Below are 15,124 nucleotides of genomic sequence, written 5' to 3'. Positions count from 1 at the left end.
GCTAGTTATTAGCTTGTTGGAGTACTGCTAGCTTGTTGATAGCTAGTTGCTAGCTAGGTAGTGTTGGTGAGTTCATAGTGCAGTAAGAGATCGTTCTGCGGATTTAACGTGTGGGGTGATGGTTAGCATATCAGCTTCAAGAGTACAAAGTGTTGTTGGCAGCAGGTTTTTTGTTGTCCTGCATTGGCCTACATTGATGAAACCTGTGTTTCATGCTTTAGCCAACTTTTGAGTTGGTTGTCAGGCCAAACTGATATAAACATGACGACAATATAATTAGTTCTCTCTCTACACACAACTGACTTCTGTGTGTGTGTGTGTGTGTACAGGGCCCAGGAGACGTTCCTACAGTGGGACCAGTGCAGACGCTTCTACAACTTCCTCATGGCCGACAACATGAAGAAGATCATCCTTTCACACAGGTACTCAGCCCTGTTCCAATACTTAGCACATTCACACTGGTAGCACATTCACACTGGTAGGCCCAGTCCCAAAGAAACCCCTAGCCCCTACCCTAGGGCCATGACACTTCTCATATATCTGAAATGGACAAATTACTGTAAAAGCCATATGGTGGAAACTCCATGTGGTGATTGGGAGCTTTCATCACATGATAACACTCATTCAAGCCCTGCTGGGGCCACCCATAGGAAATCAAATGGTCTGATATATGGCTTATATTATTTAAGATCTATGACAAATGGATTGGACTTAACTCAGTCACAACCCAGCAGATCAGTAAAGGCAAACTATTGAGGCAAACTATTTAACTAATGAAATGGAGGCAATTAGCGATGGCACGGAAATTCCTGGTATAGGTATAGATTTTTACTGAGAATAACTAGTGTTGTCACGTGATTCAACGCCATGTCTCAACATTTTGTGTGCGTGTTTACAGGGGCAGTCTGTTTGGAAGTGCAACGAAGATGGAGGATGCAGACCTGAGCCGGCTCTACACGGCCACCTCCCTCATGCAGATCGATGAAACCATCATGAGGTATAGGACATGCTGAAAATAACCTAGAATTAAATCAGTGTTTCGCTTTCCCCCCAATACATTTGAGTAAAATACACTAAATAGAATCTAATAAGGAACACATGCTAAAATGACACACAATGCAATTATTCCTGTGAGCAACCGGTCTCACATTGACCCCCTGTGAAATCAGTGTTGAGTCCTCAACACTACAATATTTAGAACTGATTTCACAGGGGGTCAATGTGAGATTTATGGCTGTATGTTTAAAATAGACTGTCAACACTCAATAATTTTATCAAAATAGTTTAACCTGCTTTTTTGCAATAATCACTGATCTGGCTTTCAAATCTGTCTATGAAAATGTCCTTTTTTTAAACAAACTTAACCAGAACCAGGCACAATGTACATTCACTAATAATGACTAACTTAAGGTAGCAGGCATAGATAATGAACACAGGTCAACCTCTCAAGCCCACCTTCTAATGAGTAGCCAGCTAATTTTTATATTTCAAGTTTAGCCAACTTGGGTGTATTTGCTTGCTAACATGGTATAACAGTTGAACTGTTCTGAATACAACCTCCTGTCCATCTCCACTTGTTTGAACAAACTGTTCACTTTGTTTAGATATTGAAATCAAGTGAGAACGACTTGCCAATTCCGGATATTAATGTGTATTTTTATGCTCATTGCACATTTATAAAACACCTACTGGACAGTTGGCACATAACAGTATGTGGCTAAAATGCTGACAAGAACTGAGCAGACATTTGCCCAAGTCGTTGATACTCACGTCTGTAAGGTCTGCTCTGTTCTACATGTTGGGAGTTGAGACATGAAAAGGTTATCATTAGAATGGTTTAGTTAAATGCAGATAGAGATTTTAAACTGCTCGTTGTCAGAGAGGAAGAAGTGCTCTTTAGTCTTTGTTGTGGTGAGTGTCAGGGGGAGGGGCCTGGTGTCTGTGCCAGTGGGAAGGTGCACAGTGAACACAACAGAAGGAGCAAAGGAAACGAGAAAAAAGACAGTTAAAAAAAAAATACATTTTTTTTACCTTGATTCTTGCAATACAGGCATTTTGAACATTGTTCTAAAACATTAATTTGCTATATCGCCCAGCCCTAAGAAAGGCCTCTGAGTATCTTGCTGTGCATGGTTCATAGGGATGTGCTCACCCACATAGTATGTCACTTAATAATCCCTCTCCAGTTTCCACAGCATGCTGCTTTGTTTTGTGACCTGTCACCCCTCCTGTCTCTGCAGGAAGTTCCACGGGCACAACTCCCTCAAAGAATACTACGAGAAGGAGAGCTGTGTGCATTATATTCACAATGTAGGTTGATACTCTTTATCCCTACTTCTCTCTCTCCTGTGTGAATTAAGAATACTTTTCTAAACATGTATGTGTGTATGAATATCAGACATGTACTAAAGGAAGTGCTTAGAACAGTGTGAGGTCTTTGGAGAGCTCATGATTTAAGCTTGTGTCTAAGTGGACTCTTATTGGGCCTGTGTATTGCATACAGTATATCTAATTATGGTTGTATTTTATAGGTTGACGTGCCACTTCTGCTGGTCAACTCTGCAGACGATCCTCTGGTGCACGGGTCTCTGCTCACCATCCCTCGCACACTGGCAGGTAACAAACACCTGCATTAGTACACACACGCGCGCATGCACACACACACACACACACACACACACTTTCTCTACTCAGAGCTGGTCCCTACAGAGACACAGGGCCATTCGGCTCGAACCGCCCTACCCGGTCCCCCAGGACACCTTTTCCCCAGAGATAAACATGTGCATGTGTAATTCCCCACTTGAAAACATGTCATCTATACTTGGACTGTCTGTGTCCTGCTTCTGTTATAATGCAATGTCATTATAGTTAACACAGACAAAGACGTTTGTACAACATGTTGATCATGTTGTTTATAGTTCCAACTAATGGTTACAACAGATGTTTGTACAACATGTCGATCGTGGCATTTCTAGTTACAACAGATGTTTGTACAACATGCCTTTATGCAGAGCAGCAAAGCTACATTAAAGTAATTGTGTGCTGAAGTTCCGTTTTGTTTAGCTATTGAGAAGAGGCATCCAGAGAATCCGATCATGCAACTACTCCATAAGAAGTTAGCCAGTACTGTAACAGTGAGAAAAACACATGGCTAAAATTAACTTGGTGTTTGGTGTCAGCAAGCCACTTTGAAAAGTCACTTTTTAATGTCCAGAACAGTATGTGCACATGTTATTTGTGTACTAACACAAGGGAAATCATTAGAAGTCTACTGTGTTTTCACCAGTTCAACACCTGGTACAAAGTTCTCCCTTACTTTGTATCTGAAACAGCAGAGCTTGAATAAGCAGATGAATCCTGTAAGTCCCACACCCAGGCCAGGGAGGGGGCGGTATGTACAACTAGGTGTGTTGGGAATGTCTGACTGATTTAACACTGGCTCTAACTCAAACACACTCACACACACACACACGCACACGGTAGTGTATCACACAGATGAGAGCCTCTGTCTCCTCATGTGCTCGTGACTTAGACTCTAGACACCGCTAGGCCTTACCTTTTTAGATATGCAAACTAAAGTCTGGCATTTTTTTCAACACTAACTGATTCTAATGATAGAACACCAATCATGGTAACCTATCATTTTAAAATAGAACACTGAGAATAGCGGCCAATCAGCTCAATCCTCAAGGGTTTACTGGGTTGATCAAATGGAGCAGTAAAGGAAAGCATGCTATTTATGGAAACAACCACCTCAGCACTACCAACTAGTCACCATTTGTTGGATTATATTAGATCCATGGACTGGACAGTACTCTAGCCAGTTCTCATCTCTCACGGGATTTATGGAACAGCCCATTGCTCTCTATCCCTCTCCCTTGGCCCTTACCCTTTAATGTAAGCATGTCTGAAGGTTCTGGTTGGGTATAAGCTGTGTAGTGGTAGAGCTTCCACAATATTGCTTCCCATCTTACAGATCTGCAAACATTGAAGGGGTAGGTCTAAAGACAAGTTCCCTACTGAAATGATCACGTTTCCTCAAAGTGGTGCTGAATGTGTGGTGGTGATGTGTCCTGTTATTTATAGAGTCCCAGAGCTGGGATGGAGGGGAACACTAGCTCACTGGCTTGTTGTGTCCTGCACTACACAGAGATGCAGGGTGGAGATATAGGAGATTCTCAGCTGGTGCCCTGCCTCACTCTCTGATAGGGGAAATCAGCTGTTGCCCTGCCTCACTCTCTGATAGGGGAAATCAGCTGGTGCCCTGCCTCACTCTCTGATAGGGGAAATCAGCTGGTGCCCTGCCTCACTCTCTGATAGGGGAAATCAGCTGGTGCCCTGCCTCACTCTCTGATAGGGGAAATCAGCTGGTGCCCTGCCTCACTCTCTGATAGGGGAAATCAGCTGGCCCTGCCTCACTCTCTGATAGGGGAAATCAGCTGGTGCCCTGCCTCACTCTCTGATAGGGGAAATCAGCTGTTGCCCTGCCTCACTCTCTGATAGGGGAAATCAGCTGGTGCCCTGCCTCACTCTCTGATAGGGGAAATCAGCTGGTGCCCTGCCTCACTCTCTGATAGGGGAAATCAGCTGTTGCCCTGCCTCACTCTCTGATAGGGGAAATCAGCTGTTGCCCTGCCTCACTCTCTGATAGGGGAAATCAGCTGGTGCCCTGCCTCACTCTCTCTGATAGGGGCTGTTGCCCTGCCTAAATCAGCTGCCTTGCCCTGCCTCACTCTCTGATAGGGGAAATCAGCTGGTGCCCTGCCTCACTCTCTGATAGGGGAAATCAGCTGATAGGGGCTGTTGCCCTGCCTCAAATCAGCTGGTGCCTCACTCTCTGATAGGGGAAATCAGCTGTTGCCCTGCCTCACTCTCTGATAGGGGAAATCAGCTGTTGCCCTGCCTCACTCTCTGATAGGGGAAATCAGCTGGTGCCCTGCCTCACTCTCCGATAGGGGAAATCAGCTGGTGCCCTGCCTAACTCTCCGATAGGGGAAATCAGCTGGTGCCCTGCCTAACTCTCCGATAGGGGAAATCAGCTGGTGCCCTGCCTCACTCTCTGATAGGGGAAATCAGCTGGTGCCCTGCCTCACTCTCTGATAGGGGAAATCAGCTGGTGCCCTGCCTCACTCTCTGAAAGGGGAAATCAGCTGTTGCCCTGCCTCACTCTCTGATAGGGGAAATCAGCTGTTGCCCTGCCTCACTCTCTGATAGGGGAAATCAGCTGTTGCCCTGCCTCACTCTCTGATAGGGGAAATCAGCTGTTGCCCTGCCTCACTCTCTGATAGGGGAAATCAGCTGTTGCCCTGCCTCACTCTCTGATAGGGGAAATCAGCTGTTGCCCTGCCTCACTCTCTGATAGGGGAAATCAGCTGTTGCCCTGCCTAACTCTCTGATAGGGGAAATCAGCTGGTGCCCTGCCTCACTCTCTGATAGGGGAAATCAGCTGGTGCCCTGCCTCACTCTCTGATAGGGGAAATCAGCTGGTGCCCTGCCTCACTCTCTGATAGGTGGAAATCAGCTGGTGGTTCGGTCCCCTTTGCCCTAGAAGAGTCAGGCTGACTCACACTGGCCACAGGAAGCCTGGAAACATGTGAAAGCTGTCGTATAACTAATGTGGTCACCTCACCTGGAATCAAACTTTAAGCTGCATAGTAGTTGGCACATGTCATTAGGACTGTGGCGGACAAATCCGGCCAACAATCTTTTAGTTGGAACCTCAGTCAGGAGTCTTGTGCGTAGTGCTTAACCCAGAGTTAAAGTCCATTTCATTTTAGGATTTAAATGGCATCCTATTCAAATGCAGAATACGACAGTATTATTATTACTTAAGTGTGTAGTTTAGATGAATTAGGCTTCTGCTTTGCTCATACTTATCTTCCATGTCACAAAATGGAAGCTGCATATTAGACATCATTTCTGTTTTAAAGCAAGCTTCAACTTTTCCCTGCGTCTAGTTCATGGTCCTTTTTAAAACGCTATTAAACAATTGATAGGACCTCTTCCCAAAAGATGCAGCCAGCCAAACTGAATGGTTTATTATGAATGTGTTCCTACATCAAACCCTCTTCAGGGTTCAGCCTAATGGAAAGCTGGTATGTCCTTTTTGAATTGTTTATAAATATGAGTCATTTCCTAGAGTCACCTAGGCTATTATAACCTCTGGTAGATGTTAGCAGATAGTGTATGGTTGGTACAAGCCCTGTGGGATGACACTCACCAGGCGGACGCTGCAGTTTGTCGTGGAAATTTCCTCTATTTACCAAATCATGAGCGCAAACCACACACAAGTCAAGAGTTAGTTATCAAAGTCCATCTTTAATTATATGAGCTCTATCACAACCCTGTGACTCTCAGATCAATTCCGTGTCTATCAATGAATTCTCTGAGAGCTCCCTCTACATTGCAACTGAGATCCTTTAATAGCAAAGAACACACATAGTCAGACAGCATAGACATAATAAATCATTCAGCTCTGTCTCCTTACTCAAACCCAGAACCATAAACCAATCCTCCATATCAACAGGCATATATCAAATTGTCATTTAGATAAAACCAATCCTGGACAAGCTCACGGGGAGCATAGAATGATTCCAGACACTGCCATCCTCCTCTCCCCGATGGGAAAAGTAGGGAGTGACTGGCACACAGACACAGTGGAGCAAAAGATATGTTTACACATGATGACACTTTGACCTCTCCCCTCTCTGCGGCCCACGCAACTTAGTCTTGACATAGAACAGATAACTGCCAATGGCCACCACTATAGTACAACAAAATACATTCTTATGAGAAATAACTCATAAGCATATCATGAAAATAAAACATCTTATCTATGTTACCCACCAATTCTGATTCTTCCCCAACAAGTTTCCCCCACTAACCCAGTTAGAGCTGGAGAAATGAGGGCTCCATGTCTGGATGCCACACTAGTGTTCTGTTCAGGGTTGGGGTCCAAGTGATTTCAATTGTGGGAAAAAAAACTTTAAAGTATATGGTTTCTACTTTTCTGTTTTAATTTAGAAGTAATGGAAAATAGGGGTCCATTTTTATTATTGAATTGGAATATCAATTTACTTCCTTAATCAGCCCGACCCTGATTCTGTTCTACCAGTTGTAACTGGTAGGCAGCAGCTGGGGAATACCTGTAATACTGTTGTTACCCGCTACCTGCTCAGTCATTTCATAAAAGGTTCTGTCGTGCTATTTTAATCTGTTATTTACAACGTTCTAACAGTTTATTTCAAGTTCATATATGAACACTAACCTCACTAAATAGGTTATAAATAGGCTGTACTGTACAGCCTATAATCAGTGACTTGTCCCATTTTGGTTGACGTGCACCTCCCAGTGGATTGGGTTGAACAATTGGTGTTTCAACAAAAACCTCAACCGAACGGTATGAAGTAGCTCGGCTACAGAGTCATGAGTTAATTGTTCTAGTTGGTCAATCCTGATATTACATGTTTATTGCCTTTATCAAGGCTCTATCTTTCATCAGGGTTATTGAGCTACCTGGTGATAGTGATCGATGTTAATGCACTGGACCCTGCTCTCCTTCCTCTCCCTGTCCTCCTAGACGCCTGACTCAAGATCTCTGCCCCTTTACAGGATGACGCCATTTTACGACCTTAGTGTAACATTGTGTGCTGTTCTGTAAAATGACAGAATTTATGGCATCATTCCTGACATAACTGTCACTAAACAATGACTCCCATGTGGTTCCGGGGGCTGGTCCGGTGGTTGTGCTGCCGACCCGGATCACATGCCCCTGGAGGCAGTGGTTCCATCTCCCGTTCCTCCACTTGCTTTCTGTACTGTATCCCTCATCTCATTTCTCTCATACATTTCTATCCATTTGTCTATCAACTAAAAACAATCTGTTTTAAAAGATGCTACTATCTTCTAATTCTACCCCCTCCCTTTCTGTTCCCTATCCCCTCCAGAGAAGAAGCAGAATGTCATCTTCGCCCTGACACTGCACGGGGGGCACCTGGGCTTCTTTGAGGGGGCCGTGCTCGTCCCCCAGCCCCTCACCTGGATGGACAAGGTGATCGTGGGTTACGCCAACGCCATGTGCCAATGGGAAAAACAGAAACCGCCATGCCAAAAAAGCGGGAACCTGAATACATCCTGTCCTGAAGAGAAGGCAGCGTAAACTTTAACTTCCTGAACTCCTCTCTCGCTCACCTCTGACCCCCCTCCCCACTCACTGAGGAGAAACCTTAACCAAACCTGAACTACTACTCTCTCTCTCCTCTCACGCCTCTTCTCGGGCTACTGTCTCAACACTCTCCTCCTCCCGGGTACCCCTATTCCCTCAGCCTCTACTCCTCCTGCTGCCCCCCTCTAACCAAAACCACCTTACACGTGAAGGAACTAAAACGACTAAATGCCTTTGTGCTTTGTCTCTGAGGGGAACTAGTGGAGTGGAGAGGAACAACTACTTTTGTCCTTACGTATACATTACCAAGAGAGATCCCTGAGATCCAACCATGGAGACTTTGACCAAATATTCACTTTAAAAAAGGGATAAAACAAACTGGCATCCGACAAGTAGAGAAAAAGAGAGGGAGAGAGAGAGCGACATGGTAGATGTGTAGTCGTAGAGAAAAGGAGCACAGAAGAAACCTCCTAGTACTATCTCTGAGGACTAATGAAGCTGCAGTGACTGTACGCTACAGTGCGCTCACTGCTGACGACTGCCAAGGCTTTAGCCTAGTTTGCCGTCTTAAACCAACACCGCCTCTTTATACAATGTATGTTACTCGCAAATAATGTATAAAAAGCCAGTTTAGTTTAGCAGGCCGTGTGTGCTGAGAAGGAGAGCTGCGGGATAGCTCTGTTAGTATGTGACCTTTTCTATTAGGTTGGTCTGATTCTCTGTTCTGTCTGTTTTAGTCCTAAATATGTTTTCTTGGTGAATAGCAGCCCTTTTTGGAAGGTATACGAATATGGAATAGTTTATTATTATTATTATACAATTATTTTCAGATCACGAGTCCCCCATAAAATGAGTATCTATTTCGCACTTGATTCCATGTAGAATCAAGGGGTATGTCTCACAATGCACCCTAGTTCCTATGGTGAAATATAGTGGACCTGGTCAAAAGTAGAGCACTACAAAGGGAATAGGGTGCCTTTTGGGATGCATCCAAGATCTCACTCGCCCCTCAGTGGTATTAAGCAGTGGAGGTAGGTTTTTACCTAGCGGACCTGACCTGTGGTCAATCTCAATGAGATCCATGCACATTCCTACTGTCTCGTTGTTCTATCACCTTTATTCAATGCACTTTATACGTTGTATGTCACATTTCTTTATTCAACCGTTTTGTTATTCTTTCTTTTATGGGACTAGCGGAAGACAAGGGTTTAGAAACTTTTTTGTTTTGCGTAACGTTTAGTTCAGTGACACTAACGAACGAACGGGAGGGAGAGAGGTTGATAACTCTTCAAGTTAGACGGCCCAAATGATCCCCACGTTCACTAAACCCTACAGTCTATAACCTCCCAGTAGAGGATTTTTGTACTTAAAAATAAGACACTTTTTCCAAAATAGTGCCCTACATGTTAGTACACTATGTAGGGAAGAGTGTCATTTGAGATTAGCCCTCAGGGTGAGTCTTCCTTGGCTGTCTGTCCTGTGCAGTCAACCTACTGAGCCTTACTACTAACCCTAACCTACTCAGTCCTATACCCTTGATCAGCTCCAGGTCTTCTAAAGCATGACTGACTATAGAATCATTCCCTTACACAGAGTAGCCCACTGCCAATACACAGACACTCCAGTGTCAGACACTCGTATGGAAATGGACCTAGCAGCTGAGACTCAATATCACTAAAATACATTTTCACAACGTAGATAACTTGCTGTGATTACTGGTTTATCACATCTGATGTTGAACCTTTCATTGGCGAGGGCACTGTACAGACATGAACATACACTCATGTAGATGACTGGTATTATAGACCATGTGTTCATGGGACCTGAGCTGTGAGGTGTGCTGAGTAGGATGGCCATAATCATTGTGTTAATGACTTCCAACAGACTCCATTTTGTTGAACCAAAAGTCATCACAGAAAAGTTATTTTTTAGTTGACCAGTGGTAGAATACTGATAGAATATTGGTGGCAGTGTTGAGGTCGACCAGAGAGGAAGTTTATTATACATGGGAATGGCCCAACTTTGTTGCTAGGGAACATTATCTTTCAAAGGGGGAGAGAACTACTTTCCATTTAGTTTTGTCAGGACAGAAGGTCTTAGCACACACGTTTGTGTTTGAAGGAATGCTGGAATGTTAATGCTGAAAGATGCTGAGGTGTATGAGAACGATGTGTAGGTGAGAATCTGAGGTTTGCAAAGACTCAACCCCGAACTCAAGGGGGAGTGGTGCAAAAGATCAAGTTTAGATGTTATAGCTGAGACGCCATAGCTTTCCGTGTTTCCTCTTCTTCTTATATATAATGGCCGTGCATTTCCCCTTCAAAGCCTGCAGAGGCAGCCATTCTGGTGGTGTGTTGTCATGACATGTCCAGTCCAGAGGTCCAGCCAAGTGAACTGTATGGAGGTAAAGCTGGTGATTCACTGTACATTAGTGTTATGTCCCAAATGGCACCATATTCCCTATATAGTGCACTACTTTTACCCTGAGCCCTATGGACTCTGGCCAAAAGTAGTGCACTATATAAGGATTAGGGTGCCATTTGGGATACTATCCAGGCGTATCAGTCTCACCCAACCCATACCTTCTGTGTAGCATAATGAGCTCTTTCAACATCACCTCATGCCAGTCATTTGGCTGGGTGGGTTCTTTCAGCCTTGTAAACCGTCACTCCCTTCTCGAACTTCACCTCAGTCAACTGGCATCCAAACACAAGGGTGCCATCTGCAGGCTTGGAGAGCAAACTACAACTTCTGTCTTAAATCCAGCCAGTAGGTTACTGTACTGTAGTCCTTTAGACATTATTGATGTTAACTCAGTGAGACAAGATTTTAATACAGCTGTTGAACTGATGTTTGTTACCAATTTTTAAGGACACTTCACAGTTTTAGTTCAAAGTTTATTGAAAATGAATTAGTCAGTGACTCGTCCAGTCTAACCGATAGTCATGTGGTTCTGAGATATCCCAGCGAGTAAGATCTGAGTCTTGATACACCAGCATAACAAGCCGTCTTTGCTATGACTCCACACCAACAGGGTGTGTTCTGTCTAGAAATCCACTTATCACCTAACTTTGCACAGAAATGCAGGTTTGGATTGTATCTCTTCAAACTACTTACAGAATTCAACCTTTAGTTTGTTTTTCAGATGTATTTTTTAAATGTTTTGTATTTTGTATTGTTACGGTGACTTATTATTTTGTTGTATGTGCAGATCAGAGTGAGTGTATATGAATGAATGTAGGTGTGTATGATGAGTCCTAACACCATCTCTGGTTTGGAAAACCAAAACACGTCTTCAATGTTTAAAGATACAAATGAATTAAATGTATACATAGTTCGGTCGTTCCACCAATTCAGTGCCTTTTTAGAATTCAGCTGGTAACATTCTCTCAAAGTGCACATGTTCAACTTAATTAAAAACACTTCCCATCTCAAGAGGTTCAATAAAAATGTGACTATATTAAGTGTGAAGTAAAGTAATTAATAGGGTTGGTGATCATAAATCCCATTGTGATGGAGGGAATGGGAGGGAGCCTGTTGTGTACAACCGGGAGGGGCATTTTATTGCAACCTTTTAAAAAATGAAAGTGCAAACATTTGTAGCCTGTCTATATATGGAGTAACAGGGTTGTTCTGCTCGACCCACTCCGTTTCCCACCACAAAACACCAGAACCAGCTCACCTGCTTTTACACTGTGATTTGACTACTAGATATTAATTTCTTTAGGTTATTATTATAGTTTCACCATTTTAAATGAGAGTTCAGTTTACATAAGTAACAGAGTTCATCTTAAAATGTAGAGACTTTGTTTCCCTTGAAATGAATTACTCATCACATGAAATAAATGACAATCTTCAGAAATAACTGCCAGAGCAACTAAATAACTAGGGCTTTACAATGGAGAAATGTTGAACTTCAGTGGGTTAAAATGTTCATGTTCATGGAGGGACATGTCAATGCGGATTTGTTTTGTGCACTTTAGGAAGTCTATTCATATAAAAATTGGATTTATTGAATTCTCCATGTGATCTATATTAAAGGGCACTTCAATGAATGTAACAGGCTTTTAAAATGCAATATTGTTACACAATTTCTACTTCAAATATCAAAGGGATGCAAAAGGCAGTCATTTGGTGAAACGACCCAGTTATATGTTACTGTATGACGGGGACCAGGGGACATTTATAAAAGATTAAGGCAATAATCAATAGGGATTTGTTTCTATCAAGGTGTAAATGCAAACGTGAGGGAAAGATGAGTACAAAATGAAAGTGGGAGAACAATCTTATTTCTGCAGTTTTGTTTCGACATAGATAATGGGCTCCAATCCATGTCCGATGTTCTGAGCTGTTTATTTTAGGATTGATATGAAACAATGTATTAATCTTAACTTCTGCTTGTTGACCCTAATTGTGTAAGTGTGACTGACTATGGTCTTGCACGTCCTGCTTTTGAGAAACAACCCTTTGAGACTGGATGAGGTCACCAGACTGAGATCAGAGGCCAAATGTAATTAATGTCTCAGAGTAGGAGTGCTGATCTAGGAACAGTTTTGGCTTTTAGATCAAAATACATAATTGGCTGTATGGACATTTGGGACCTAGATCAGCACTCCTACATCCCCAGGGGTTTATTCCATGGGCTGAAATGTCCAGAACGATGCTCATAGAAAAGTAGTGCATAGAACCAACATGGTTCTCGATTCCACAAGAAAGAAAGCTCTGTAAATGCTATGCAATCCATTTCTATCTGACACGTTCTGACCATGCCGCGCTGGTGAGCACACCTAGATATGGGGAATGGAGCCCTTTCCACCAATAAGAACACAGTGATCCATGACATCAACAAATGTTCACTTTAACATTCTAGAGCTTTATTCTTGTGTTTACAATCCGTTTCATTGTACGAAGATGTTAGCTGTTTTGGAAGGGTGGTGGATGTGGAAATGTAATTTTGGTGCACTGATATAATCATACAGTATGACATTATGAGTTCAGATCACTGGTGTGTTTTTGTAAAGAAAACCAATAAAACAAATATGGTTGTGTTCCAAAAATAAATTATTTTATTGTAAAAAAAGTATTTTTTTCTTGTTATTGAATGATTGATCTCATGTTCAGTGCCTTCAGAAAGTATTCACACCCCTTAACCTTACACATATTTTGTTGTTACAAAGTGGAATTAAAATGGATGTAATTGTATTTTTTTGTGTCAATGATCTAAACAAAATACTAACAATGAAAAATAACAACATATCTTTATTAGATAAGTATTAAACTTGGTAACAATTGACAACCAGCATCATGACATAAAATGTTAATTAAACTGTCATGACAAATATTGTGTTATGTTATGGCTGGTTTTGACACCCACATAAGAGTGTCAACCTACCACCGAAGGCAAACATTCCATTCCACCATAGCCTACTTGTCAACAGTATGTTTTTTATATAACATTTTCTGAAATGTACCATATTAAATTATTGTAATTATGCACACATTGATGTCAGACATTGATGCACCTACCCCAATGCTCTGTTGTTGATGACTGGGACGAAGGCAGGAGCAGGATGAGACTCCCTCTTTTTGACTGATGCCTGACATAAGGGCATGTAGGTGACAGGCCAATCTGGTTTATATGATTCTGATGCTCATAATGCTTCATTACAGTGTCAAAGTGTATTTTCTACAAGTTATTTAAAATGTTATGAAAACATGACTGTAAAGAATTCATTACAACAAAGGACTTAAGAAACAAACTTTCAAAGAAAGTAAACTTCTTGGCAAGGAAAAATACATTTGAATAAATGTGGGTTTTGACACCCTTATGTAGGTGTCATAACCAGCCATAGAATAACACAATATATATATATATTTTACTTTAGTTTATTTAATAAATATATACAGTGCATTTGGAAAGTATTCAGACCCCTTTACTTTTCCCACATTTTGTTAAATACAGCCTTATTCTAAAATTGATTCAATTGTTTTTTTCCCCATCAATCTACACACAAAACCCCATAAGGACAAAGCAAAAACAAGATTTAGACATTTTTGCAAATGTATTAAAAATAAGCAAATCACATTTACATAAGTATTCAGACCCGTTGTTACTCAGTACTTTGTTGAAACACCTTTGGCAGCGGTTACAGCCTTGAGTCTTGGGTGTGATGATACAAGCTTGGCACACCTGTATTTGGGTAGTTTCTCCCATTCTCCTCTGCAGATCATCTTAAGCTCCGTCAGGTTGGATGGGGAGTGTTGCTGCATAGCTATTTTCAGGTCTCTCCAGAGATGTTCAAGTCCGGGCTCTGGCTGGGCCACTCAAGGACATTTAGAGACTTGTCCCGGAGCCACTCCTGCGTTGTCTTGGCTGTGTGCTTAGGGTTGTTGTCCTGTTGGAAGGTGAACCTTCGCCCTAGTCTGAGGTCCTGAGAGCTCTGGAACAGGTTTTCATCAAATCAAATTTGATCAAGGATCTCTCTGTACTTTGCTCCGTTCATCTTTGCCTTGATCCTGACTAGTCTCCCAGTCAGTCCCTGACGGTGAAAAACATCCCCACAGCATGATGCTGGCACCCCCATGCTTCACCGTAGGGATGGTGCCAGGTTTCCTCCAGACGTGATGCTTGGCATTCAGACTAAAGAAATCTTGGTTTCATCAGACCAGAGAATCTTGTTTCTCATGGTCTGAGAGTTTTTAGGTGCCTTTTGGCAAACTCCAAGCAGACTGTCATGAGTCTCATAGTAAAGGGTATGAATACTTATGTAAATAAGGTCTTTCTGTTTTAGTTTTTTTTTATACATTTGCAAAAATGTAAATAACTTTTTGCTTTTTTTATTATGGAGTATTGTGTGTATTTTTTATTTAATACATTTTAGAATAAAGCTGTAACTTGACAAAAGTCAAGGGGTCTGAATACTTTCCGAAGGTACTGTATGTGCATGTATACAGTGGGGC

The 15,124-nt window shown here is 42.3% G+C and overlaps 1 protein-coding gene across 1 annotated transcript in view; it reads left to right on the top strand.

The window, feature by feature from the left end:
• Positions 1 to 13,247, top strand: part of LOC118375044 (monoacylglycerol lipase ABHD2) — a 28,344-nt gene extending 15,097 nt beyond the window's left edge. The window contains exons 7-11 of the mRNA XM_052515970.1: positions 330 to 422; positions 899 to 997; positions 2,241 to 2,310; positions 2,532 to 2,616; positions 7,947 to 13,247. Coding sequence (XP_052371930.1) covers positions 330 to 422; positions 899 to 997; positions 2,241 to 2,310; positions 2,532 to 2,616; positions 7,947 to 8,158 — 559 coding nt within the window. The 3' untranslated portion in view covers positions 8,159 to 13,247. The remainder of the gene's footprint in view (positions 1 to 329; positions 423 to 898; positions 998 to 2,240; positions 2,311 to 2,531; positions 2,617 to 7,946) is intronic.
• Positions 13,248 to 15,124: the final 1,877 nt, after the last annotated feature.

Source organism: Oncorhynchus keta, unplaced genomic scaffold (genome assembly GCF_023373465.1).
Source record: "Oncorhynchus keta strain PuntledgeMale-10-30-2019 unplaced genomic scaffold, Oket_V2 Un_scaffold_3531_pilon_pilon, whole genome shotgun sequence".
Taxonomy (NCBI): domain Eukaryota; kingdom Metazoa; phylum Chordata; class Actinopteri; order Salmoniformes; family Salmonidae; genus Oncorhynchus; species Oncorhynchus keta.
Note: the sequence above shows the minus strand (reverse complement) of the source record. Positions and strands in the feature narration are given on the sequence as shown.